Source organism: Phoxinus phoxinus, assembly GCF_949152265.1.
Source record: "Phoxinus phoxinus genome assembly, chromosome: 10".
NCBI classification, from domain to species: Eukaryota; Metazoa; Chordata; class Actinopteri; order Cypriniformes; family Leuciscidae; genus Phoxinus; species Phoxinus phoxinus.
In genome coordinates this window covers 16,169,710-16,197,707 of record NC_136885.1, presented here as the reverse complement: position 1 = coordinate 16,197,707, position 27,998 = coordinate 16,169,710, and the positions used below count along the sequence as shown (strand labels likewise).

General features: G+C 37.5%; 3 protein-coding genes across 6 annotated transcripts in view; 2 read left to right on the top strand and 1 right to left on the bottom strand.

Moving 5' to 3' along the window:
* Positions 1-108: 108 nt before the first annotated feature.
* Positions 109-21,906, bottom strand: mrpl13 (mitochondrial ribosomal protein L13; the record flags this gene model as incomplete). Of its 2 annotated transcripts, XM_079625852.1 has the most annotated exons (7): positions 21,620-21,906; positions 20,889-21,012; positions 17,969-18,062; positions 17,680-17,740; positions 10,753-10,839; positions 10,202-10,323; positions 109-247 (listed from the first exon to the last, which is right to left on the bottom strand). In XM_079625852.1, the coding sequence occupies exons 1-7, from the start codon at positions 21,644-21,646 to the stop codon at positions 223-225; spliced, it is 540 nt and encodes a 179-aa protein (XP_079481978.1). In that variant the 5' UTR covers positions 21,647-21,906. The 2 variants fall into 2 exon arrangements, with proteins under 2 accessions (XP_079481978.1, XP_079481979.1); XM_079625853.1 differs by lacking the exon at positions 109-247 and having other exon boundaries at positions 10,198-10,323; positions 21,620-21,761.
* On the top strand, positions 11,833-15,151 carry LOC307005531 (E3 SUMO-protein ligase ZBED1-like). The gene is made up of 8 exons (XM_079625781.1): positions 11,833-12,195; positions 12,499-12,688; positions 12,834-13,381; positions 13,490-13,634; positions 13,726-13,957; positions 14,046-14,177; positions 14,267-14,374; positions 14,463-15,151. The coding sequence occupies exons 1-8, from the start codon at positions 11,931-11,933 to the stop codon at positions 14,811-14,813; spliced, it is 1,971 nt and encodes a 656-aa protein (XP_079481907.1). The 5' UTR covers positions 11,833-11,930; the 3' UTR covers positions 14,814-15,151.
* The window catches only part of mtbp (MDM2 binding protein), a gene marked incomplete at its 3' end in the record, with an annotated part of 21,159 nt that continues 15,058 nt past the window's right edge, over positions 21,898-27,998 (top strand). The window contains exons 1-8 of one of the 3 annotated variants that reach the window (XM_079625849.1): positions 21,898-22,116; positions 22,241-22,321; positions 22,418-22,491; positions 23,097-23,239; positions 23,438-23,496; positions 23,633-23,774; positions 23,918-24,032; positions 26,602-26,724. In XM_079625849.1, the coding sequence (XP_079481975.1) occupies positions 22,053-22,116; positions 22,241-22,321; positions 22,418-22,491; positions 23,097-23,239; positions 23,438-23,496; positions 23,633-23,774; positions 23,918-24,032; positions 26,602-26,724 (801 nt within the window). In that variant the 5' untranslated portion in view covers positions 21,898-22,052. The remainder of the gene's footprint in view (positions 22,117-22,240; positions 22,322-22,417; positions 22,492-23,096; positions 23,240-23,437; positions 23,497-23,632; positions 23,775-23,917; positions 24,033-26,601; positions 26,725-27,998) is intronic. The other 2 variants (XM_079625848.1, XM_079625850.1) reach the window with 2 other exon arrangements.

Genomic DNA, 27,998 nt, shown 5'->3' with positions numbered 1-27,998 from the left:
AAGCCCTGTTTGTGAAACCAGGCCTTTGTCAAAAGAATGAATCTCTATTAGGCATGTTATGTGTTTGTGGTTAAATATCAAACGTACCAAAAGTTGACAAATGAACGATTTATGAGATTTACATAATTTATTTCATATCAACAATATAAAAAAGGAAATTTCCAAGTCCCAAACTCCTGGACAAACCAAGACACAAAATCCAGGGAAACTGCATTATGTTGCTCATTTCATCCGGTAGTCTTCTGGCCTGTGAACACAATAAATAGAACAAATTAACTTAATATTCAAAATCGATATTATACTATAAAGACTGAGATATGAAGGCTAAGAGCAATAATTGAAATTGTTGCAAATGAAAAACAGGATCTTGAACCTTCCAGACTAATTATATAACAAATACATGGTCACAGTTATCTTAGTGTAGGTTTGTACTATATTAATTGACTTTCAATCTGGAAATAAAAAGAATGAATCACTGAATATGTTGATTTGTTTTCACTGATACTAAATTTTAATTAAAACATTTTCCCCACAGATTACTATACTCTTGTTGCAAAAATAAAAAACACAATATTGTGCTCAGTTGAGGACGGAGCGTTTAAAGAATGCCAGAAGAGAGCCTGTGTGTAACTGGACATGACATCCTATAGTGCTACCTCTCATTTACATGACACTTGATTCTATTGTTACAGTTAGAAACAGTATTTTTTTATTTTTACTGTAAAAAAGAAAAGAAAAAAAAGATTGTATTTTAATTGTACACTTAAAAATTTAGGGTCAGTAAGATTAAAGGATAATTCCGGTATTTAACACCTTGAGTCTATATTGTAGTTTGTTTTGGATGAACAAGAGTGGTGGACAACATTTTTTTGACAATGGTTCCTCTCTCGAGTTTTTGACTATAATAGAATTGGCCATGGACCCATTTAACATTGGAGTCAATGGGCATGTCCGAAAATGTCATTAAAACAGCCAATAATGTTCGTTTACAAAACTGTTAAACTCACCGAGTGGTTAGTGGTGTTCGTTGATGATTATAAACAATATATCGTCGCAATATATGATTCCAATCCGTTTATTTTGCTATAGTGGAACTATTTTTTCAGACACTTCACAACCGTGTAACTTCCGCTCAATATTTGAATCTGAAGCGTTAGCACACTCCCGACCACTTGATGGCGATAACCGATGTTTATGTCTCGCGGGACACTCACGGTCACAGTCGAGTTCAACTTCATATTGCACTGGTCAGTGGTCACGTCTTGCAATATTTTCAAGGTTTTGTTTGTTTATTTCGCTTACTCTCCCGGAGCACAGTTGCTCTGCTCGCTAGCCTTATGAGAAACGGAAGCGAGCAAAAAGACTACATCGACCAAATGTAAACAGCCCCCTTTCCGTTTCCGGTAGCGCATTTATATTAACGAGCTCTCAGTCCTTCAACAGAATTCAATGGGATTTTACAAAATGACGAATAAAACACGACAGAAACCGTATTCCGCAACACTTTTTGTTTCTGGAACATCAACTAACATCACTAATCACTCGGTGAGTTGCACAGTTTTGAAAACTAATGTTTAAGGTTGTTTTAATGACATTTTCGGACATGGCCATTGACTCCAATGTTAAATGGGTCCATGGCCAATTCTTTTATAGTAAAAAACGAGAGAGAGGAACCATTGTCAAAAAAATGTTGTCCACCACTCTTGTTTTTCCAAAACAAACTACAATATAGACTCAAGGTGTTAAATACCGGAATTATCCTTTAAGGAAATTAATAGACACGTATAATGTTACAAAAGATTTCTATTTGAAATAAAAGTTGTTCTTTTATTCTTCAAAGAATCCTGAAAAAAAGTATCAGTTTCCATAAAAGTATTTAGTAGCGTGACTGTTTAGAAGATTAATAAGAAGAAATGCAGCAAATCAGCATATTAGAATGATTTCTGAAGGATCATGTGACTTAAGGCTGGAGTAATGATGCTGAAAATACAGCTTTGCCTCACATTTTAAAATATAGAACACATTTTAAATTGTAATATTTCACAATATTACTGTTTGTATTGTGTTTTTAATCAAATGAATGCAACATTGATGAGCATAAGAGACTTCCTTCAAAAAAATTGGAACTCACTGATTCCAAATCGTTGATTATTATTGTATATGTGATGTCGCACACAAGTATGCCAACGGGTACCGAGACAATTTCATCCGAAGGTTAAAAATTCACCACCCTGTCGTTGCCAAGTCAGAGACCGTCCCAAACTGGAACAGAGGGGTCAGGGGCCCAGGGGCCTGCAGAGTAATGACACTGACCCACATTAAGGGTCTCGCTCAGAGACACATCCATCACCATGACAACAGTGTCACCTTGTCACCATCCCAACCACTGCCTCGGGATGGCATCTGATCGCTGCTGATATTACCATGTCCAACACTGAAGGGCATTTTGCAGTTTGAATCATAATGGGGGAAAGAAAGGCATATATCTGTGATCTGTCATTTAGGCTACATGAAGTATGAACAGAGTTACATAAATCACATGATGTAGAACGCATGGATTACATGAAGTCAAATGTAATTAAAATTCAACCTACAAGAATGAGATAACGTTAATCTTATGTCGGAGTTAAACATTTTCAATGAGACATATGGAAGGATTGCTCTTAATACATGGCAAACATTGTGTGAGAAGCATAAAGATCTGCACGATATCAGAGTCACGTTTGTGCTGTCGAGGCAGCAGCACACATACAAAACAGCATATTTGTGCTGTACAGTGATGAAACAACCAGCACTTCAGCAAATCTGGATATTGGGATTCAAACAAGGACCCGATCCAGTTAATAAATGCATTGTAAATGTCAACTATTGGTATTTCAGATGACTGCATGCATTCGGTCTAAGAATGTGTTGCATTTTTTAGTCTACTACAGAGGCGCAATACTTTTCTTGAGTCAGATATTGGCTTGTTGCACACGTACATACAGTACGAATGCAAGACACTGACCTTGAACAGGTCAGACGAGATCAATAATCAATTAGGAACTCAATTTCGTGCTGAACTTATAGTAATACGTTGATTGTAATTAATATAAACTAGCCATTACCATGCCACCTACCCAAATAATTCAGAAGTTAAATCATTTCCAAGAGTGAAAATAATGAAAGCTCCCATTATTGTTGTAGACGACGTCTCGCTTTTGACTGAACTCTATAGACTAAAAAGCCAACTGCATGCTGGGAGCCAAGTTTCTCAGAGCAGCTCTATTACAAGAGAATGAAAACTAGTGGATTTACATTTCCTGAAGGAAACTGCTACTTACACGACAGCAAAAGAATCATGTACAAATTGTAGTCAATCTCAGGTTTAGACTTTAGTTCTGTGTAAATGAAGAGCCACTGTTGCAAACAGTGATCAACACACAGGCAAGTTCACACCGAACACTTTCTTTGCTTTTTGCATTGCGCATCGCTGCTTTTAAATGCCGCGTCTCGTGCATCAGCACTGATTTTAAAATGAAGTGTTGAGTTAAAGAAGTTTAACTTCCCTTTCATCAAGCCAAAAAATATGTCGGTTTTTATGTGTGCTCTTTGCATATTTGCATCATTAATGCTTTAACACACCACCGTCTGGGATATGTGTAAGCCTACAGTACCAACATCGGTTGCCATAATTGTTGGAATGACTTATCGCGAGAGGAAAAAATTACTTTTAACGTCGGTTAATGGAAACGTCTATTTCACAATAGTTTTTTATAATCGACATTTACCAAATATCGCAAACGTTTTGCACAAATTTGTGATGGAAACGCAGCAAGTGTCTGTAGCAATTCTGTTTTTATTCAGCAATGTGTCTTTAGACCAATAAAGTCATTTATATCATCCGTTTAAACTGTTGAGGAAAAAGAGGTTTTGACTCACCAACTTATCAGCCAATCAAATGTTACAAAACAAACATCACCTTGCTTTACTCCAATTTAATTACAGGAGATCTGCCGTCACATTATCACATTGTCGTCTCCTTCCCACCAATATGTTTTAATTACACGCTCCACGTGGCTTCTTCGGTAGGGACCGGCTTGTGTGAAATAACACAATGCAGAACACAAACAAAACACAGCCGGTTGCCTCAGTGTTTGTTGGAGAGGGATATGAATTCTGAACACCACACAGCGAACCACCACATACCGCAAGTTTGATCCAGAACCTCAAAGAACAGTCACCAGGACTGGAGCAGGATCAAAAAGACAACACAATGTGGGAAAAATTATATCGAAACAACACCTCACCCTTTTTTGATGGGAGGCACAACTGCAAAGAACTTTGTACAACATTAGGGTTGGGAACAAGGCATTTAAAAATTTAAACGAATGAAGAATGTCAGTAACCAGACAGTTTCTGGGTCCCATTGACTTCCATAGTATATTTTTTTTCCTACTATGGAAGTCAATGGGACCCAGAAACTGTCTGGTTACTGACCTTCTTCTAAATATCTTCCTTTGTGTTCAGCAGAGGAAAGAAATTCATACAGGCTTGAAACAACTTAAGGGTGAGTATATGATGACAGAATTTTCATTTTAAAGTGAACTATTCCTTTAACAGCTGGTTCAGTAACACTTTATTTTACAGTGTCCTTGTTACATGTTACATGTGCATAATTACATGCAACTAACCATAAAACTAACTATGATAAGTAAATGTTTATTTTGCGCGGTACTTAAACGAAAAATTACATTGTAACAGGGACACATTAGTCACTGAACCACATACAGCAACTAACTAACTGCAGACTTCAATCTGCGTAGTTTCTTACTGGTTGGTCACAAGACAACATGTAGTTAAAGACTACATAGTTTAAATAAATCGGAACCAAATTCATTCAATAATTCATGATTTCCTTTCCTATAAATCTTTGGCTTGAATTTAACATGTGTACTTTATTCATAATTAACAATAACAGATTTTACTATAATACGAGTACTGATTTAAAGAGCCCGGGGACACAAGAAAATTATTAGTGGAAATTACATGAAGTACACTGAAGACAAAAGGTAATATACAAATTTAACAGACAGAAGTTATCCACTGCCCACACATAATATAGTGCTCTTGACAACATTATTATTATTATTATTTTTTGGTTGGCTGTTGCTCAACCCAAGGCAAAAGAGCCACTTAGATGTGCAGTGGGGTGTTTTGCTTGAATGAACTCCTCCAAACATTACAGGAAATATCAAATAATGTGCATAAATGAATAAAGTGACTTATGTACCAGGAAGGGTATGTGTACTTGAAAATGTTATCATCACTCATTATTTGTCAGGTGAAAATAAGTCGCTGGGAAGAGCAATAGCACTCTGCCTTGCCTTAACAAGCAACACTACATATACATTTCCAGTGTACATCTTTTGGCACAACAAACTGCCTTTGAAATACTGTAACAAATGCTTACCTTTAAATCTAGCGTTTCATTAACTAGACTGTGTGGCTCGCCATGCCACTGCGGCATTTAAATGCAGAGTGAATCCGCTAAAATATCCCTGATATCATATAACAGTAAAGGCGCAAACAATATTTTTTTCTGTAAATAATTACCATGTTGGGCTACGAGTCTATTTTTCTTAAATGCATCAGCCCAGAATACCTAACATTGGTTTGATTGCTTGTTACATGACAAAATAAATGATTTTTCTCTACCTGATGTTGTAGATTTAAATGCAAGCACGGTCTTTATATATACGGGTTGGGTCAGGTACGGAATTAAATTAGGGCTGCTGTCGGATAACTGGCCAGGTGTCCTGTTAAACCCTCATACTGTGTCCGTGTCCAGTTTACACTCATGGTGTTTGAGGGTAGATATGACCCCAAACATTTGTAGATTGATTGTATAAAAAATAAAAAAAATTATACAAATGTATATATTTTTTCCATTTACTTTTCATCTAGGCTATACATATGCGGTGTTTTGGGGGATACAAAGTACTTTTTTTTTTACCTATTTACTGCAAAATTCCTCAGCTACACCATTAACATGCATATGAAATATTACATTTTTATGGAAAAAAACCCCACTAATGATGATCAAAATTAAATAGGAGTCATTTCTCGATATTGATCTAGGTGTTAGAGGCAGAGTTCTGCCATCTGCTTGTTAGAGACAAATCTGTAGGAAATATAGTATAATAAGTAGGCTAATTAACTTAATTTTTTTTATAACAAAAAAAAAAAAGCAATAAGCAGATATGAACAGGAGTGAGGACTGAACACACACACCGGTGTGTGTGTGTGATCATGTTTGTTCCGCATTGCAATGCAATGCTCTAGTTAATACCAGATTTTTCAGTAGCCTTTTTCAGATTTATGCTGGAATTATAGATTTTATTTCTTTGAAATGCCTTATGCTACAGACTTCCTCTCTCTCCTAGCCACATTTGATCTCAAATGGCTCATCACCGCAGGTACTCACAAATCAGGCGACCAACTTGACCTAATTTTCACGCGCAACTGCATCACAGACAACATTTTGGTGAAGTCTGCACGTCGTTTACAGATTATTTCTTCATTACTAATCTACAAATCACTACCGTGCACTACCAACCCCTCATCCAGTTACCTTTAGACGAGACCTGCGCTCACTTTCTCCTACCCATCTTTCTTCTGTTGTTTCATCCTCTCTTCCCTCACCCACACAATTCTCATCTCTGGATGTGAATAGAGCAAGAGCAATGGACACTATGTTCCACTAACTTCTTGTCTAGACAATATCTGTCCTCCAACAGTGCTTCAAACATATGCACACTTTTCAAAACATTCAACTCTCTCCTCTGTCGCTCTAATCTAACCACCACCTCTTTAACTGCTAATGATTTTGCTAATTTCTTCACAGACGAATCTGCAAAACCATCAGCAGTCAGTTCTCAGCTCCACACACACACACGAACTCAGACCAACCACATCCACAAATCCTCTCTCCTCCTTCTCTACACTCACTGAGGCAGAAGCAACTAGACTTCTCTTCTCCAGTCATCCCAACACCTGCCCTCTAGATCCCATCCCCTTACACCTTCTACAAGCCATCTCTCCCACACTTCTACCAGCATTCACACACATCAACATCTCTCCATACTGGCGTTTTCCCTACCGCATTCAGGCTCCCCACTGCTTAAAAAACGTCACTTGTCACTTGTAAATAGTTACAGACCTGTCTCTCCCTTACCATTCATAGCGGAAAAAAACTTGAAACCTGGTTGAAAACTACTCGTTCATATTTCCTCTCACAGAATAACTAGCTGGACGTTAACCAAGACCGGCCATTCAACCGAGACTGCATTACTGTCGGTCACTGAAGCCCTAGGGATTGTAAAAGCTGATTCCAAATCCGTCCTCCTGGATCTATCTGCTGCCTTTGACACTGTGAATCATCAGATCCTTCTGTCCACCCTCTGATCACTGGGCATCACAGGGATTACACTTCACTGGTTTGAATCAAATCTCACAGGTAGGTCTTTCAGGGTTTGCCTGGAGAGGGGAGGTATCCAAAGCACATCAACTGACCACTGGGGTTCCTCAGGGCTCTGTTCTTGCATTTCCAACCAAAATGCAACCTCTGCAACCAAAATCATCCACTGACTGACGTTACTACTTTCTACTCAAGGACCTTGACAGAAATGTAGTGGAGTAAAAAGTACGATATTTGTCTTTCAAATGTAAAGATGTAAATGTACTGTCTGGAGAAGTAAAAAGTCTCCAGAAAAAAATTATACTCAAGTAAAGTACAGATACTCAAAAAGTGTACTTAAGCACGCTACTCAAGTAGTACTTTGTTACGGTCAACTCCATATATACTACATCACCGGGAGCTATCATGCAGGCCCATGGTTTCTCCTACCAGTGCTACACTGATGACACACAGCTCTACCTTTTATTTCAACCAGATGATCAGACAGTAGCTGTACAAATCTCAAGGTGTCTGGCGGACATCTCGACATGGATATAGATCATCACCTGCAGCTTCTCGTCTTCCTTGCCAATTCGACTCTACAGCATGATTTCACCAAATAAAAAATAATAATCCCTCCCTATTCTAGCTTATGGTAATGTCTGAAACGTTGTATTTTTAGCACTTTTTTCACAATGGCAACATCGCTTACTGCTGTATTCCCTATTTGTGAGTCGCTTTGGATAAAAGCGTCTACAAAATGAATAAATGTAAACGTAAAACACCAGTGCGAATGTAGACAGACTCTTTATCACAACTAAAAAAGAGGGTTGAGTCTACTTTAGGTTCTGATACAAGTTAATGACTTTTCTTTGTTCAATTTGCACACTGAACATGGGTTGGATTAATAACTTAATTTTTAACCCTCACAGTGCACCGGATTGATGAATTGGGGGTGGAGGGTCATGCCACCAAACCATCCTAGAGGGACAGAGGTCCACCCATAGTCTCACAAAATCCTGTGGAAAAAACTGAAATCTGACAGAGGAAGAGCGTACCATCACTTGAATTTCAGCGTTCAGTGGTTTAACACTAAAGTAATATCAAAAGAGTGTAAATCTCCTTGAGCTGAAGCTCAAAGCTCCACACAGCCGCACCACACCTTTAGCATTTGATTCTGACTGTTATCATCTGTTTTTATACCTCCCACAGTGAGACTGCATTTGTCGAACCGCAATACCACCAACAGGAGCTGTAAAGCCATTTTATTTCATACCTTGAGATTCATCTGACCATACTTGCATGATAACGATTGTAATGAAATCATAAGTCACCTATGCTTCGCAAATAAAAGTTCAATAAAGGCCACAGGAAGAGCAATGCCCTGTTCAGTCATACAATAACATTTGGAAAACAAATCAAAACCTTGCATTAAAAAGGCTGGGATGCTGATATTCAAGTCCAGAAGTAATACAGCCAGGGGAATATGTACTGTGTGAATGAAATACTCAGGATGGGAAACTTTATTGTCAATGGTTGGGGGACAATCTGCACAGATGTAAAGGGTTTATGAGGTGTTTAATAGCAGTACAGCAGCGGTGACAATCTCGAGTGATATAAAATGTCTTGGAGGATCTTGTGTGTGCAGGCAAACAAGGCAGAAAAGTATCTCAGGGGGCATGTATGTCAATCAAAGCACTTAACCTCTAAAACAAGACTTGACCTCTTTTTTTTTTTTTTTTTTTTTTTTGCATGTGTAAGTGCAACCCAGGGGATACTTGATCTTGATTTTTATAAAAGATTTTGCTTAGTTACAATTTTTTTTAACAAATACTCCAGCAATCAATAGTTTGAAATAAATACGCTTTTTTAAGTCTCTTATGCTCACCAAAATCCAGATTTTTTTTTAAATATTGGAAATATTATTACAATTTAAAAGAACCGTTTCCATTTTAATACATTTTTAAATGCATTTTATTCTGTGATCAACATTCTTTAAAATATCTTCTTTTGTGTTCAACAAAAGAAAACTCATACAGGTTTGGAACCACATGAGGGTGAGTAAATGATGACTATGGGTGAACTATCCCTTTAAAATTTTGGTGGAAACCATGATACTTTTTTCAGAATTCTTGAATAGAAAGTTCAAAAGAACAACATTTCTTTAAAATATATCAATATTACTGACCCCAAACTTCTGAACAAAGTTTTGATAACATTGAATTATAATAGATAATGATTAATGATAACTGGAATATTACTGGTGTCAATAAAGAGGTACTTTAACCTTGTTGATTGGGGGTACAAAACAGAAAAAAAGTTGGAAAACACCATTATAAAAAAATAAAATAAAAACTGTTAGTCTACTATATTATAAGACAAGTAGCTCATCAATTGTGTAAAATTAGTGTGCAAACGTTTCCCACTGTGACCTCACAGGCGTTGTGTGATTGGCTGGCCTCCGAGCCAGTGCCTCAGCTCTCGTAAATCTGATTGGATGTCTGCAGTGTGGGGACCAGCAGAGCAGCCATCCAGAAAAGTGCAGCTTCACATACGGATTATTAAACATCAGGTTTTTACGACCTCACTGCCAGCCATCCTCTCTCCCTCAGGAGCCCATCCGCACAGGACGACACCTCAGCTATCCTCTAAATCTAACAGAACTTTGATGCATGCTCTTCAGAAGCACCAAATAAATATTGTAGAGCAGAAACAAAGGGGCTAAGAAAGACGAAAAAGGAAGAGACAAAAAGAAAAACTCACGGGGTCCAAAGCATGGGGAAAGTGTCCCGCTCCTCCTGCGTGTACTCGCTGAGCTTGCGAGGAATCTCTCTGGGTTGAGGAAGTTCCTCTGTAAGGTTCTTCAGAATATCCTCAGGAAGGACCTAACATTGGACAAACAGTGAGAACACCTTTTATAATTGCCCACACACACACACACACACTGCTGTAACAACAATTACTGCAGAAATACAATCAGAGACAGGTGTGTGACAGGATCCTGTCTATCCTTACAAAAGGGTTCTGTAAGTCAATTACAGAAACAATATTTATTTACTATTTTACACACACATATACATATATATATATATAATTAAAACAAAACTTAATTAATTGTGCAGCAAGGAACTACCATCATGTTATTTTTATATTTTTGCACCTGTGTGCTATACAATGTAGCTTCTTAATCGGATACATCCCATCCTCCACTGAAACATTCATCAAACACACTGACACGTTTCTCCTTCCCAAACATGTCAAGCTTTGGACAGAGCATCAATGAACATAAATCAGAGCATCAACTGAGAGCTTACATCATCTGGGAAGAGGTGAAGCCGTTGCATCATGGTCCTTCTGGTGAGGTTTTTGGGAAGCATCCCGTAAACAGCCAGTTTAATGATCTGTGGAGCAAAATTTGGATTTTAGTCAATCTTTCTCCAAAGAATACATGTGGAGATGTCTGCCTTTTCATTCTCAAAACAAAATAAATAAATAAAATCATTATACACATACAATTATGTCACCCGTGAGTTTTTTTTTTTAAAGAAAATCACACACACACACACACACATATATACATTGCAGCCTTATGCTAACCTGCTTTAAAGTACTTTTTTTTTTTTACATCAATCTACATTTCATACACCATAAATGCAAAGCAAAAAATAGATTGTTGAAGACTCATGCAATGCATTTTATTTTTTAATACATTTTCTAAGGTTATCACAAATAACAAATTTTGCTTCATCATTATGGGTGTACAGAGTGTAAATTGACGTGAACAAAAAAAGTAATTTAAAGCAGGTTAGCATGAGGCCAAATGTGGAATAAATGAAGGGGTACGAATACATTTTGTTTTTGTGAGGTAGTATTTTTACACAACCAAAAAGTAAAAGCCAATCATGCCTGTCAAATTTGAAATTCAAATATTCTAAGACAGTTCAATGGTAAAAAACAAACAAAAACAGTCCCTCCTTTGCCACCAAACCAAATGAATTCACAAGTGAGTGGCCATGTTTAACCCATCATCCACCAACCCAACCCAACCCAACCCAATCATTCTTTCATCAAGACATTAATCAGGGATTTTTTTTTGCTCTCTTCTGACTGGTAGATGTTTGATGGATGAAAGCTGTATGAGGGAGTAATCGCTCTTCACCACTCCTAGGGCTGGGCACCGAACGTCGATACTTTTATGGTATCGAATGAAAAACTTCGATACTATGAGTATCGAAAAATTATTTATCTTTCGGTTCCAAATTTCGGTTCCAAAAGCCGCGCGGGCGCGGGCGCGGGCGCGGGCGCGGGCGCGGGCGCGGGCGCGGGCGCGGGCGCGGCTGTGTGCCTGTAGCATACTTGCATGTAAGAACCTAAAGCGCCGGCGATTGGCTGTCCACCGCCACGTGACGGGGAGGATTTCTGAAGATACTCGCAGTCACACAACAACACACGTGTAGTTGTTTTTTCTCGTGTTTTACCGCGTCGTTTTACAATGCCTAAGAGATCTAAAGTGTGGCTACACTTTACAAAAGTGAATGCCGAGTCAGCAAAGTGCAACATATGCGATAAGAGTATTTCAACCAAAGGCGGCAATACCACCAATGTAATGAAGCACTTGACCATGCACGGGATCAATATGAAGGCAGAAAGTTGCACGGTATTCGACTGTAAAAAGATGGAACCAGAGGAGCCTTTCACCTCATCGCAGTCAAACCCGTCCCCATCAACATCATCTGGCATTTCTGGGATTGTAGCAGGTAAGAAAGATAACCTTTTTTAGCGAACAGAATTTAAAGTAGCAGCTAATTGTTTACGCTAACGCAAGTGGTTTGAATGTGTGGATACAACCTAGCTATAACGTTATTCTTTGACCAGGCAGGAATCTTTGTTTTTCCAACGTAATGTTAAGGTTACACATTTTAGAAATACTTGACAGATAAGTGTAATTTCAGTACTTAAACCAAATGCATCCCCATAACGTGGACTACCACTTTATGTATGTTAAACCTGCTAGTCGGTTGCTGTAGCGTTAGCGCTGTCTATTTCCCCCTTCACATTAGCCTCTGCACCGGTCCACCCCGATGTTAGGAATAGGAAGACAATACCAGAAAGTGTCAATCCCTTCACACTGTCAGCAGCAGCAAGAGGGAAAATGTCCGAGCAAAGACGAGATCAGTGCCACAGAGCAGTCACAGGGTTTATTGTTAAAGGTTTGCTACCTTTTTCAACAGTGGAGGCCCCATGGTGGAGGTGAGCAAGCTATCGATATAAAGGGAGTTTTATATAGCCAATATAGCCTCTTTTAGCCTGGATGACATATTTTACTGTTATTGTCAGTAAAAAAAATGAAACCATTATATTGTTAACATGTTTTGTGCTCTAATGTCAATTATAGGGAGATGATAAGCACCTTAAACCCCCAATATCAGTCCCCCAGCAGAGACATGCTGTCAAATACACTTATTCCTGCATGGTATGCAGTAGAAATAGGAAATCTGAAGAGAAAGTTGCAAGTTGTGGCTGATGTGGCGGTGACTGCTGATGGGTGGACCAGTGTGGCTCAAGACCACTATTTGACCGTTACAGTCCACTATGTGAAAGAAGGTTCCATGAAGGAAAACGTACTCCATACAAGGGCAGTCTACACGTCCCAGACAGGGGAAGTCATAGCAGAGGAAATAGGAGACATTCTGGATGAATTTGAAATAAAGCACAAAGTTGTAGCCATCACTGTAGACAATGCAGCTAACATGGATGTGGCAGTGAAAAAGATGAGCATAATAAAGATTGGCTGCTTTGCTCACACACTAAACATTGCTGCTCAAAAACTGTACAATGTGCCCTCCGTTTCAAGGTGGGCAGGAAGGATCCGTGCAATGGTGGTCTGGTTGAAGAGGTCTAGCCTGGCTAAACCTGTCTTAAAGGAAAAGCAGAAACTTCTCGGTAAGTAGAAATCAAGATACGCTAAACTTAACTTGTCTTGATTAAATTGTTTATTAAACTGTTTCCCCAAATGGATAACCAGTTTGACCCATCTGTCTCTCTCTGTAGGCCTTCCAGAACATGCAGTCATCTTGGATGTTAAGAACAGGTGGAATAGCCTCTTTCTAATGGTGGAGAGGTTCCTCGAGCAGTTCCCTGCCATCCAGGCAGCTGCCATGGACGCTCGGTTAAAGAGGACAATTGAGAAGGACAGGTATTTGAATTGGCTTGTTCTAGTATCAGTGCTAAATATATTTTGTTAATAAGTTTAATCTTGTTAATAAAACTATGTGGACATTTTTCAGACTGGAGCGAGTTACTGATGATGACTTTAGAAAAGCAGAGGAGTTTGTTAAAGTCATGAAGCTACTGTATACTTCAACTCTTTGCATGTCCGCTGAAAGGATTCCAACATTGGGTCAGATTCTGCCCATCTTGGGGAAACTTGAGCACCACTTCACTGTAAGTGCAGAGGACTCCACATTTACTCAGTGCATCAAAGAAAAAATCTGGGGTGATCTTTCAAAAAGATACCAAGTGAGTATCATCATCCTATTGATTTGTCAATTGTTTTCATAAGGTATACTCAGAAACCTAACTTCTATATTATGTTCTTGTCTTGCAGGAGGAGTGCATTCAGCAGTTTTTGGAGGAAAGCACGGCCTTAGACCCAAGATTTAAGTCAAGAGTGGCAGCCTCAGATGCAGTGTGGGACCGAGTAGAGAAGGAGCTGATTAGTAGAGCCACCACACATCAGGTGTGTTTAATATTCTTATTACTGGTAATCTTTCTCCTCTTCCATTGTAAATCAAATAAATGTGATACCTGTGTTTCCATCAAATATAGAATAAAGGTGAAAGGACCCAGGCCCAGCAGCCCGAAGAAGTCAATGAAGAGGCAGTAAGTGATGATGACTTATCTGATGAAGCTTGTGCAGCGCCAGTAGCAACACAGGTAAATATATACAGACATCCTTCCTGTTTCTTCCTGCTTCATTTTCAGAAGAAAATTAATATGTATGTTTAATATGTATTGTTTGTAGAAGCGGGCAAAGCTTTCTGCCCTTGAAGAGATTTTTGCAGAGGAAGACATGGCGATAGAAGTAAGAGCCAAGAGCATGATCAGCACCTCAGAGAAAATTCAGGAGGAGATACAGCTCTACAGAGGTTTGCCGTGTACACTCTCCACAGTGAATCCAGCGACTTGGTGGTGGAGTATGAAGGACACACTGCCAATGCTATCCAGCTTGGCAGCCAGGTACCTATGTGTACAAGCCTCATCGACGCCCTCAGAGCGTACATTTTCCACTGCTGGAGACACCATTAGCCAGGAGCGGGCCTGTCTGCTACCGGAAAAAGCAGACATGTTAATCTTTCTAAAGAAAAACTGCTGAGCGGCCGGTTAATCACAAATGCAGTTTGATTTTGCACTAAAAAGTTTTTACATTCCTTTGCATTTTAGTTAGTTCAATATTAGCCTGTACACAATGTTATTTGTTTATTTATTATTTATATAATATGTTCATGTTGTGGCGAAAACGTTTCTCTTTTTTTTGTTAATTTTGGCAAAGTTAAGATTGATACCAACCAGTTTTATTAATAATGTTACCCTGAGTGAGAAGTGTTATCAGAATTTGTTTTAATTGAGGTGAAAAATAAAAGTTTTGTGTTTAATGTATTTTTGTTGATGTTGAAATGGATTTTAAAACATATGGTATCGAAAAAAGTATCGTTAGGAACCGGTATCGAAACCGAGGTATCGAAATTGGCACCGGATCGAAAGATTTTGAACGATGCCCAGCCCTAACCACTCCGTCACCTTCCTCTGATCATTATCCACAATTATCCCTGATACATTCCCCCCTCGCCTGGAATAACTCAGCCCAAGTCGAGCATTCATCTTGTTAATGACAGAGAATGAGCAGAGCGCTGGAGGGCTGAATCGGAGTTTGAGTGCAGCACCTACACACAACTACTCTTCTTCAGGTGTGTTATCAGTTACGGCCCACAGGAAAAAACCCATTCAGGGTCAACAGCTTGTGTGCCTGGACTATGGATGGGCTCTGAACGTCTGTCACAGTAGGAAGTAACGGTCAAGGTTACTTTCAGGAGGTGAACAACAGCAGAGAGAGATGGGATATGCACTCTGCATCTCACAATAAAGTTGAACAAAGAAAGAATGTGGTCAAATCAAGCGGCAACCTTCCGATCTCTCTCTTGAATCCAAAACAGAAGTGACTTAAACTGTAATTCATCGACTGGCTGCTAGAGACAGGCTCCAAAAGAGAGTCAACCCATATTAAAATGCCCAAATTTACAGCAGAAAAAAAATATGTTTACAGCCTGGAACAAAAAGTGGTTTTGGTCTATATAGCTAATTTTGCCCTTCATGACAACTGTGAGGGGGGTGATTTTTTTCTATAACTCATCCGTTTAAATGATATTAACCCTTAAAGGAACATGCCGACTTTTTGGGACTTTAGCTTATTCACCGTATCCCCCAGAGTTAGATAAGTCCATACATACCCTTTTCATCTCCGTGCGTGCCGTAACTCTGTCCGACGCACCCACCGCTAGCCTAGCTTAGCACAAAGACTGGAGGTAAACGGTTAGCTCCAGCTAGCATACTGCTCCCAATATGTGACAAAATAACGCCAACATTTTCCTATTTAGATGTTGTGATTTGTATAGTCACAGTGTGTACAAATAACAAGGTCACATGAGACACAGCCATCTTCTAACCGTATACATACTGGGAACTATATTCTCAAAAGGTGAAGCACTGCTACTTGACGGAGTGATTAGCGAACTCTCTGCTCCTCACCACGGGGCTTCTCAGGTGCTGCGAGGAAATCACTCCGCCAAGTAGCAGTGCTTCGCCTTTTGAGAATATAGTTCCCAGTATATATACGGTTAGAAGATGGCTGTGTCTCATGTGATCTTGTTGTTTTTACATGCTGTGACTATACAAATCACAACATGTAAAAAGGAAAATGTTGGCATTATTTTGTCACTTATTGGGAGCAGTATGCTAGCTGGAGCCGTTTACCTCCAGTCTTTGTGCTAAGCTAGGCTAGCGGTGGGTGCGTCAGACAGAGTTAAGGCACGCATGGAAATTAAAGGGTATGTATGGACTTATCTAAGTCTGGGGGATACAGTGAATAAGCTAAAGTCCCAAAAAGTCGGCGTGTTCCTTTAAAGTTCTGCATAGTTAAGGGCTTGGCCACTTGGGTGACAGGTGGATTTCCGTTTGTCTGCTGTCTGTTAGAGGTCACGTCACCTCAGCTAACCAATGCATCAGCAAATAATAAGCACAGATGCATTTCCCCCACTACTACAGTGGTGAAAAATACCTCTAATATCATTTTCAGGCTTTTCCTTCCTCAACATAGTAGAGATTTACACAAGCCAGACTCAAACTTTTATCACCTCCATGTGTAAGAAAAATGTGCGATAACCACCATGCCACATCTCTTGGAATATCATCATAAAAGTAACACATTGAAATAAACATGACATTTTGAAGTAGCAGTACTGATATAGTATTTTCTTGTAAAACAATCTCAAATAATCATTGTTTCGTTTAAAACTTTGACAAATAATGTTTCTACAGGAGCACTTCAGGTTTATCGAGTGCCATCCTCATTCAACGCAAATATATAGCGAGAAGATTTAAAGCCGCCTGGGATTTGTTTTTCTTCAAAAACAGGAGGGTGTGATTCACAGCGAGGGCTGTTTTCAGCGGCAGGTGACACTTGTAGAGGTGTATATTAGAAGCAGACAGGCCAGGAAAGACGGCTGTTTTAATAACGTCGAGGTGTTTGAGCCTTGGAAGAGCACTTTAAAATCTCTGAGAAAACTATTTCTTAGTTGGGTGAAGGAAAAACTGGGAAAAAAGAGTAGGAGAGATAAGCACTAAAAGAATGATTCAGAACTGAGCAATATGGGGTTTGTTCTGCATTTATTATTCAAATGTGTGTCATGCTGATTGTGAGAATATTTTGCTCTGCAACTGCCACTATCTGCAATTATAAAAAAACATTTGGGCATCATTTACATAAATTAATAAATGAAGTCGATTTTCACCTCCCTCCAAGGTGCAAGCAATTTGAATTAAATTATGAACAGGTTTGAACCAGTGGCAGTTTTGTGAGTGACATGGGGATGCTGACATGCTGTTATTGTAGAAATCGCTGCAAAATTCAATTTGTCACAGAGAAATGTCCAGTTCAAAAGTCATATTTAGAGAAGGATACTTACAACTGTTGGGTCTTTTTTGTGCATTTGGGCTGCAGTGAGCTGTTTGAATGACCCAGGGTAACTGTGGGATGAAAAAGTAGATAAGTCACAGTCCAAACATTTTGGAAAGCAGCATATTGTTTCTATTACATGCAGCATGCATACAGTAAATCATGTGGTTAAAGTGGTTCTGATCTCAAATTTCCTTTTCTCTCTTTTTTTTTGTCCTTGTCAACACAAAGAAAAAAACAGCCAAGAGCAGGGCATAAATGAATTTTTTTTTTTTAGCATATGAGAGAGCTCTGTTTACCCAGTGTGAGACGAATACACTTTCTGTTCCCATTTATTTCCAGAGAAGGCGATGTGTCTGGTGTTCATGACCACCACATGATCTCCAATATCACCTGGGAACAAGACATATGTATGTGATACATATGCACATTCAGCTTGAACTCTTGATATTAGCCCCTGCTGAGGAAACGCTTTGCAATAGTGAAATTTAATGGTGTCAAATGTCCTGTAACTTACCAGCTAACCATGCATTATATAATTACATTGTTTTAATGTATTACTATTAGCAATATAAATACAGTAATGGTCAGAATTATTGACACTCCTGGTAAATATCATCAAAGGCGGCTGTGAAAACAAATCTGTATTGTTTATCCTTTTGATCTTTCTTTTTTTTTTTTTTTTAAAGAAGAAGACATTTCATTAAAGTTAAAGGATTGAAAGTGGGGATTTATGAAATAAAAGTTCTCCAAAACACGTTGTGCACAATTATTGACACCCCTAGAAATTCTAAGTAAAGTAAAAATAAAGTATCTCTAGTATATTCCCATATATATTTACATTTTTAGCACACCAGAGTGACTAGGAACCTGAAATTGTCTAGCCGTTTCACAGAATCATACATATGAGGAAACACAAAGGCCAAATTCCCTTAATCATCCATCACAATGAGTAAAAACCAATATAGTTCTGATGTGCAACAAAAGATTGTTGAGCCTCACAAAATAGAAAGTGGCTGTAAGAAAATAGCTAAAATAAAATAAAAATCCCATTTCCACCATCAGGGCATTAATGAAGAAGTTCCAATAAACTAAAGATGTTACGAATCTGCCTGGAAGAGGATGTGTGTCTATATTGTCTTAATGCACGGCGAGGAGGAAAATTTGAGTGGCCAAAGACTCTCCAAGGATAAGAGGTGTGTGTGTGTGTGTGTGTATGTATATATGTAATGTAATATATATATATATATATACACACACACACACTCTTATTATTATTATTAATAAAAGAGTAGGTTCAATTGCATACTAGTTTTTGCCTGATATTGAGAATGTCATTGAATATTGTAGCATTTCACTGGTACGTTTTATTGCTTACTGAAAATTTGGTATGACATAATTCGATTTTCTTTTAAATCATTGGTAAATAAATTATGTATACAAAATCCTTGAGTCAAGACCTAAAATGTCCCATGCGATGGCAGCAAACTTTATAGGACCTCTTAAATGGGAGCATCCATGTTTTTGAAATGAGATAAAAAAAACAGGGGCTACATGAATCCAATGTAACACTGAATTGTTATTTAACATGTACACACAGGTGTAACTGAGCAACTGAAAAAATCTCTAGCCAAAAAAACTAAAAAAAAACTATTCGTTTAAACCCAGTAAATGAAAACACGGCCCCTCCTTCCTCCGGCAGAATAACTGCACAGCCTGGAATTTTCATCTCTTGCCCTGTTATGCTCATTCATCTATCTGAGAGTGAAAGTTTCATTAAAAACTCCCAGCATGTCTCAGGAAGGAAGCACCATCAGCAGGGTGTTCTCAGTCTGTGAGTGAGCGTGCAGCTCCAGACTAATGGATCAATTCCAGAGGCTGTCGGAGTCAGAAGTCAGGACACCTTACATCTCTCTGGAATTAACTGCCACACGAGCAGCTTTTCACATTCAGATCAAGGGAAGAACTGGAATCCCTGTCATGAATGTGTGAGAATAAATCTTGATCACATCTGTCAGCTTCGGAGTATCATTTTGCAGCATGTTTACAATTTAATCATTCTGATTAAAACTACATATTACAAAAATTCTCATAATGATCACTGTAGTCAGTCTGTTAAGACAAACAAGTGTAACATAAAAATACAGTACATAATATACGTGTGTGTGTGTGTGTGTGTGTGTGTACACTGTATAAGCTAGTTGCCAAAGCAACATTCTCATTTTGATTTAGTTTAACTTGATGTACTAAAATAACTTAAACTGAAATAAAAATAAAAAATATATAAAAATGAGAAAAACACAAAACAAAATGTAACTAACACTTTAACTAAAATTGAAGTGAAAATGCAAGAAAAGAACTATAATAGTATCTCAATGATGCTAAAATAACTGCTGGACTCTTAAGTTTTTTGGGTAAATAGAGCAGCACTGCCACTATTTTAAAACGTGATCATTTACTTCCATCTTGTGGCCATTGGGCGACTACACATTCTCAGATGGCCACAATTATTGAATCAGCGCTGCCATGTTTCACCTGAACTGGGACGTGACGAGGGAGTATGGCAAGCCGTTTTTACTTTTATTCATTTCCAGGATATGAATTTGTGATGTTATCAACAATTACATTTTCACTAAAATTTCACATTTCAAGAATTTTAGTTTGTACTAGTTGAAATTTAATTCTTGATATCAAGAATTCGTATTTCTGTGAGTGATGACGTTGAGGATAAAATAATGCCATGTATAGGAACTCCATTTTCAAAAGCTCAGCTTTTTTGCGGTTTTGACACACGTATTGATTTTATATTGTAGGGGTTGATGAAACAAACAAAGTGTTTGATAACCTCAAAAATATTTCTGTCTCAAGTTTAACATGACCATGTAGACATGACCACAATAACCATTTCCTGGTAGGTTTATTAATTATAACTTCATTTGCCACTCCATTTTCACTAGTTTTAGTGTGAAGTTTGACTGTGTTTGTTCTTGATATCAAGAATTAGCCTAACATTTTTTTACTAGTGAAAATGTAATTCCTGATATCAAGAATAAGCATTTTTAACTAGTAAAAATGTAATTGTTGATATCAAGAATTCCTATTTCTGCGAGTGATGACGTATTGCTGATATTAAGAATTCATATCCTGGGAATGAATAGAAGTCAAAACGGCCTGCCATAAGAAAGACTTTCATTTGGTTATGTAGTCAGATTTACTCACTCAGTGGATGGTAAATGGGTTTATGCTTCCCTTGAAGCCGCACTGAGCACATAGAGGCAATCTTTCCTGGAGGCTGCATCCTACCGTCTATTAGGAACCAGGATCTTGCAAAGGTCGCCCATTGCTTGTGGGAAAAAGAGAAAATCATTTATGCAATGCAAGCTTCTTTTTTTGTTTACTGAACATAATTAGTCCCCTGTATCTAATTATAATAGTTCAATTTAAATAAGATTAATCCTATAGCATCTATTTTATGCAGGATGACAGGTCAGTCAGTCACAGCGTTCACTTTCATTGCATGGAAAATAAGATGCAATGAACATAACATCATAACCTTCCCATAAGATATTTTCTTTTGTGATCCAGAATAAACAAAATCACACGGACCTGAAACAACACGAAGGCGAGAATAATAATGCTTTTCATTTTTAGGTAAACTGTCTCCTTATCCTGTCACCTGATGCTTTAGTAGCACACATTTATCACACTCATCTACCCTCACTCATTTCCAAGAACGCTACACTACAGAGATCTAATTCATGAAGATATCCAAATAGATCCATGCACATATAACGTTACAGACATTAGACATAACGTTATATCTTTGACCATAAGCTTAATGACGTACAAGCTCAATATAAAGATCACGCTTTCCATTCAAGAAACATTTAACTTTAGCATCGGCTGACAGCGCGCAATATCTTTAAAAAAGATAAGCAATAACAGCTTACCTGGGCTGATCTAGAAAAACTAGACATTTTACAAAAGCATTAGAAACATTTGACCTCAATGTGGCTGTAGTAGTACAGCAGCAATTTTCGTCCCTCACAACCAACAGGCTAAATATGTAGTTCCTATTTCTATAGCCATGAATATATGCTCTAAGATCAAATATTTTACTTTGCTTATGTAATCTAAATAACAATAAATATATAATTATATCATGTAACGTTTAATTAGCCACCATCACCACGTATTGTTATTTATAAGCGTGTTTTAATCTGTTCCTACCGACTGTATTTTTGGTAGCGCGTGCGTCATCGCAGCGTCATCTTGAAACGTCCGTGTTGATTGTGAACGCGCGTAAATTTGTTTTGGTGCTGAAGTCTGTCTCGTTCTGTAACTTGTCTGCATTATTTTACTTGAACACAGCAGCATACAGCTATGGACAGATACGTGCTAGTTGTAATAATCAATCTAGAGCCGAAGAGAGATTGCTCTTTCAACGGTAAGAGGCTTTAATGATGATAAAATAATGTCATGTATCGGAACTAACGTTAACATTACGTCATTTTCAAAAGCTCAGTTTTAACTATCTGTTGTTGTTTTGACACGTAATGATTTTATTGTAGGTGTTGAAGAAACAAAAAAAGTGTTTGATAACCTAAAAAGTATTTCTGGCTCGAGTTCAACACGAGTTTCTCTATTTCCAGGTAACGTTAAGTTTATTAATTATAACCTCATTTGTCACTCCATTTTCACTCGTTTTAGTGTGAAGTTTGACTTTGTGTCTGTTTAAATCTATTTAGCCTGCTCTCTGACTGGTAGTCCTGCTCTACAGAGATGCTACTTTGCCATTCAAGCCAGTTATGGTACAACACAGGTAATTAACAAATGCATTGATTCTTTCACATTAGATTGACGACAAGTCTTATAAATTGGTTGGGACAAACTAGATTACAAAGTGATAATGTAGTATAGTGTAGTATAGTATTTTCAAACTGGGGTCCAGACAGGGAACCCCAGGGGGCTGCAAGGGGATCCATGGAAATGTTTAGAGAAAAATAGTTTAAAAAGTGTAAAAAATAAATAAATGGATTTAAATAAGTTAGTAAATACATTTAAATTATATGTAAATACATAATTAATAATAAAGATTAAAATAAATAAACATAGATTAAAATCATAATTAAGTAGCCTATATAATCCAAAATTGTATTGAAATAAATATTACATCTAACAACATTGTACTGAAGTGTGTAGAAACTAAATATTTTCCAAATAATATTTTAATTTAGTATAGTGTATAGTATACCTATTTAAATAGTTTCAATTGTTTCTTTATACATTAAAATACATACCGGTAATTTAAAATGGGGTATCTTGGATAAGGATGATCATATTTGGTTGTCCATGACATTTAATAGATTGAAAACCCCTGGTATAGTGCATCCGATCATCCGCACACTCTTTACTGTGTATTTCCAGTGGTGCAGCTCAGACTGGGAGGAACCGTGTTCCCAGCGCAGTGACAGCGAGGAATCAGAGCCGTCTGCTCTAGACAGTTGTATCGCTGCCCTTCAGGAGCAAGAGGAACAGGGCGCGCTCACAGAGAACCCGTCCCATGCAGAGTGAGAGTTTTGATTGATACTGTCGCCCCATCATATCTCAAACAACCTTATAGGACCAAAGAATCAACCATGTTTCACTAATAATTTGATACCAATCATGAGCTGTTTATCATCTGTTTATCTACATTCGCTTTCCTTGATGCCTTAATTTAATCTGTGTTTTTTATTTCATTATTTCATTATTGGCTAACATGGTAGACTCTTTGAAGAGGCTGCTGAAGGACTTCATCAATTAACAGACAAACTTCCTCATCCAGGTATTTTTATTTTTTACATTTAAATTGTTTATAAAGGCATTATACATTTTTGGCATGATGTTACTGTTACACTAGATGTGCTTTTGGAGAGTACTTCGTTTTATTGTATTGATGTAATGTTTGTGCTTGATGGCAGGGAAGTCTTTGCTGGATGTTATTGTGCTATGTGTGGGCGAGGAGGCGGGGTTAAAGGATATGTTGCCTGTGATTGGCTCTTTGAAGCACATGAGGGCGTGGCACTCTGCAAAGATGATCATGGTCACTGAACATAGTGCAGGGTAAAATCTAATAGCCTACTCTTCAGTAATATTCTGCATCACCTTTTTTTTTATTTTAGAAATAATAGGCCTGTAATAGTATAAAATAATAATAGTTTTCTTGTGTATAATGTCTCTGTTTCTCTTGTTTCTGCACTGTAAAGGTGGCAGAAAGCAGCCATGTACTTGGACGCCCGCTTATGTTCTCCATCAGTGATTGAAAGCTGTGTGGATGGAAGGGAGATCTGGAGAGGTGGACTTCACATTAGAGAGAAAAAGGTACTTTACACTAGTGGTGTCAGGATACTGGAGTTTCTAACTTCGATACGATACCTTGAAAAATATCGATATTCATTTTCGATGCTATGGGGGAAACTGCCATATCTACTGTCATAAAGCTATATATGTATCATTATCTCATAATGTTTTGATAATTTGGGTAATTTTTTTACAATAGCTTTAACACACCACAGGATGGCTTTATTTGAAACTTTAAATTTACAAAAAAAAAGACAAGTAAAGAGTCAGTAATAAAATAAGAACAAACTAAATCCGGTATACTACAACTTCTCTTTCTGTTTGTGAAGTGAAGTCTCTAAGTGGCGTCTTAACATGTTCAGCTACATACTTTCAGAAGCTAATATTTTGAGGCACACAACACACTATGGTCTCTCTTCATTACCCAGTGATGTACTGGTGAAACCGAAGGCGAGATATGCCTCGTCATATTTCCTTGTCTTGAGGCTATCCACACTGGACATGACAAAGCGAACATTGAAAATCCATTTGTCCTTTTTGTCAGAAGTTGCGTGAGCGCTTGGAATATGTCAAAAATAGAACGGTTTACTGTCAATTTTGTCATGTTGCGCCACATAGACAGCGTAGACAGCATCGCTAATTATAATGGGTTCTATTTGCCTTTATAGTGTCGCGCCGCTCACAATTAGTGTAGACATGTTGTTTTGGTAGTTGTGAATTAGATTCATTGTCTGCTTTACATGTACCTGGCACTGGCAGTCCTTTCACAAACTTGTCCATGCTTAGTGCAGAAGAAGCATGCATCATTTATTAATATTTTTACACGGCTCCCTGCAATACTCAATTCTGATTCTTCAATCACGCCATCTAGTGGTCTGTTATTGCACAACTACAACCACTACAGGCTTGCCAAGCAGGTACTGTGAGTCAATTTGAAGTAATATAATTTTTGTTTAATTATTTACTTATGTGGCATTTAGCTGCATAATTAGTGGGATGATTTCACAGTGGGGTATCACCCTGAAGAGGTTCCTTTTTTCGTTTTCAGGTGTATAATAAAATTAAGTGGTTAATGAGGTCAAAACTGAAGTGTGTAATTTCTGTGCCACTAGTCATCAGATGGAATTGCAAAAATATTGTTTTATTAAATCTGAAATAAAATATAATTATTAGATTAGATTAGAAATAAAATAAGTTGAAGGTGAAGTAATAAAAATACTAAACTAAAACTGCTATTAAAATTCTGAAATAAAATATAAATATTAGATTAGATTAGAAATAAAATAAGTTGAAGGTGAAGTAATAAAAATACTAAACTAAAACTGCTATTAAAATTCTGAAATAAAATATAAATATTAGATTAGATTAGAAATAAAATAAGTTGAAGGTGAAGTAATAAAAATACTAAACTAAAACTGCTATTAAAATAATTTAAAGTTAAATGGAAATATAATAAACTAATAAAAATGCACGTAACATTATTAAAACTTAAACTAAAATGAACATATAAAAATAAAAATGAATTCAAAATATTAATAAATACTATAAAAATATACATGTAATTTTAAAATAACTGTTTTTAATTTAGAAATATACCTACCTACCTACCTACTACCTGGATTCTTATAATTGTCTGAAAATGATCCTGGGATAGAAGAAGAAAAAAGCGCAAAAAAAAAAAAAACTTTAACAAATGATATCAAGGCCAACTTTAATGAACAGAACCAAAGAGCAACTGCAAAATTCCTTCTGTCCAGCAGAGGGCGAACACTTGCAAGAAATAGTCGGTGTGAGAACAGAAACTGATTTCTGAAACTATAGAAACTATAATGGTGGTGGTAATGGCACAATGGATAAGACACATGCCTTTGGTGTGAGAGACCCGGGTTCGAATCCATTGTGAGACCCCAATGTGTCCCTGAGCAAGACACTTAACCCCTAGTTGCTCCAGAGGCGTGCGACCTCTGATATATAGCAATTGTAAGTCGCTTTGGATAAAAGCGTCAGCTAAATGAATAAATGTAAATAAATGTAAATGTAATAGACAAAGATGGAAAGACTTAGTAAGTGTGGACGATGTAAAGAAAACATTTTGATTCGTGGAAATTCTGAGCAGGAAAGTGTTGCCTCTAAGCGGGAAGAGAGCTGTTATACAGCGGAGTGTGTGCTTTTGGTCAAGGAAATACATCAGGACCAGTAAAGATCTGAGGCTCTGGTTCTATTGGGCCAGCCTAAAGTGAATTGTAGGCTTTAATACAGGAAATGAACCTAATTCTGTAGAAAGATCATTCATGTTCAGGGTTTGGATTCAGTTCAATCAATTTAGATTGTGACTGCCGGCTGCTCAGAGAGCTGGTCAGTGTTACTCTGAGAACTAAAATCTCCATTAGCTCATGTTTTTGCATTTTCTTAGACTGAAGCATGTGAAGAATTTGTCAATTCCAAGAAAGTGCTTGAGCGAAAATTAGTTTCTGTCACTCGTGTGTTGTAGAAACAGGACAAGTGTTGTTGTGAAGTATAGACTCTTCTGAGTGACACTTGTAAGCCTCTCTTCAGCTCATTCTAAATTGCTTTGTTGTGTTATTTTTAGTTTGTCTCAGAGCTGAAGTTTGAGGGTTTCTGTCTGAGAGCTTTGAGGAGAAATCACTGGAGTGATGCGCTGTATCCTCACACAGACCCACAATGCCACACTGATCATAAACTACAGCATGAGGTGAGCAGCTTCATTTTAGTCCGGATTTTAATGGATTCTTACAATTACTCAGTTTTGTGTGTTTTCAGAATGCTTTTTTTATTTTTATTTGATTGACACTAATTCAGAACTCTACTCCAATCTTGTTCATAATATTATAACTCTACTATGTCCACCAAACAATGATAAATAGTAGGGACAGCGTGCTGGGCCTCTATTAGGCCAGTTGTCACTATAATGATTTTTTTTTATGTCTTTGGAAACAGTATGTTTTCTCTGATGTATTGAATATTATTGTGACCTATGCTGAGGTTGTTAAAATTGTGAACATTTATTAATAGTCTTTGAAACATCAGTAAGAATAGCCTAGGTTATACAATTTTAAATTGGATCATTTGTCATTGTTAACAAGCAAACGTGTGTTTATTCATTTATAGCTGTCCGTTACATTATACATTAGCAGTGGCTTTTGTTGCTAATTAGATTTTTTTATATATATTTATGGTTTGATAAATATTTAAAAATATCTATTTATTTTTTGTTCATTTAATTTGTTCAAGTCAAATCCTGAACGACTGGCCTAACTTAACCAGGCGAAACAAAATCCTAACTTTTGAGCCAATAGCAACTAAATATGTTTTGGGAATTGAAAGGAGTAATGTCAAACAAATAAAACATATTAACATATACTGCTGTTAAAAATGAACTTGAGACGTTGTTTGTTACACACACCCTGACGAAAGCATGTCAAGCACAACGCGTAGGTGTACCTGTCACCAATTTTAATGTTTAAGCCATGAATAAAATAAAGGCTTTTTAACTTTTTTCAACACAATTCGAGTGCCTTGGAGTTCCTATGTTCTTAGAAATAAAACATATTATTTGTAAACCACATTTGTGACTCTTCAGGTGGCACATTTCGAGTCAGTACCACCCATAAGAGTTTTTCCACGGTGGGAAATGGGAGTGAGCTCTTATATGAAGCTTTTAATATTTAATATCAAACAGTCCTAGTGAAGATTGTTTCACAGGATGACTGAAATTATCCAGTGCATTTGTGGCCCTGTGAAAGAGGCGCTCTAAAGTTTTATGTTGGCTCTCTGCATCTCTTACACTCTGCTTCTGTCATAAAAGTGAGAGTGTGGAATGTAATCGTAATGAGTTTTCCACTCTAGATTAATCACGGTGGCATTAGTGGGGACTTCACCGATTGCACCCCACAGTCTGTTTACACAGGGCTTGTGCTGTACATTCACTGCCTCTATGATGATTAGTACCATTAACTTTTTTATTTT

Coding starts and splice junctions, on each gene's coding strand:
- LOC307005531 (XM_079625781.1), top strand. CDS start 11,931: ATGCCTAAGAGATCTAAAGTGTGGCTACACTTTACAAAAGTGAATGCC. Junction 13,382..13,489: donor GGAAAAGCAGAAACTTCTCG/GTAAGTAGAAAT, acceptor CTCTCTCTGTAG/GCCTTCCAGAACATGCAGTC. Junction 13,635..13,725: donor AGGACAATTGAGAAGGACAG/GTATTTGAATTG, acceptor GACATTTTTCAG/ACTGGAGCGAGTTACTGATG.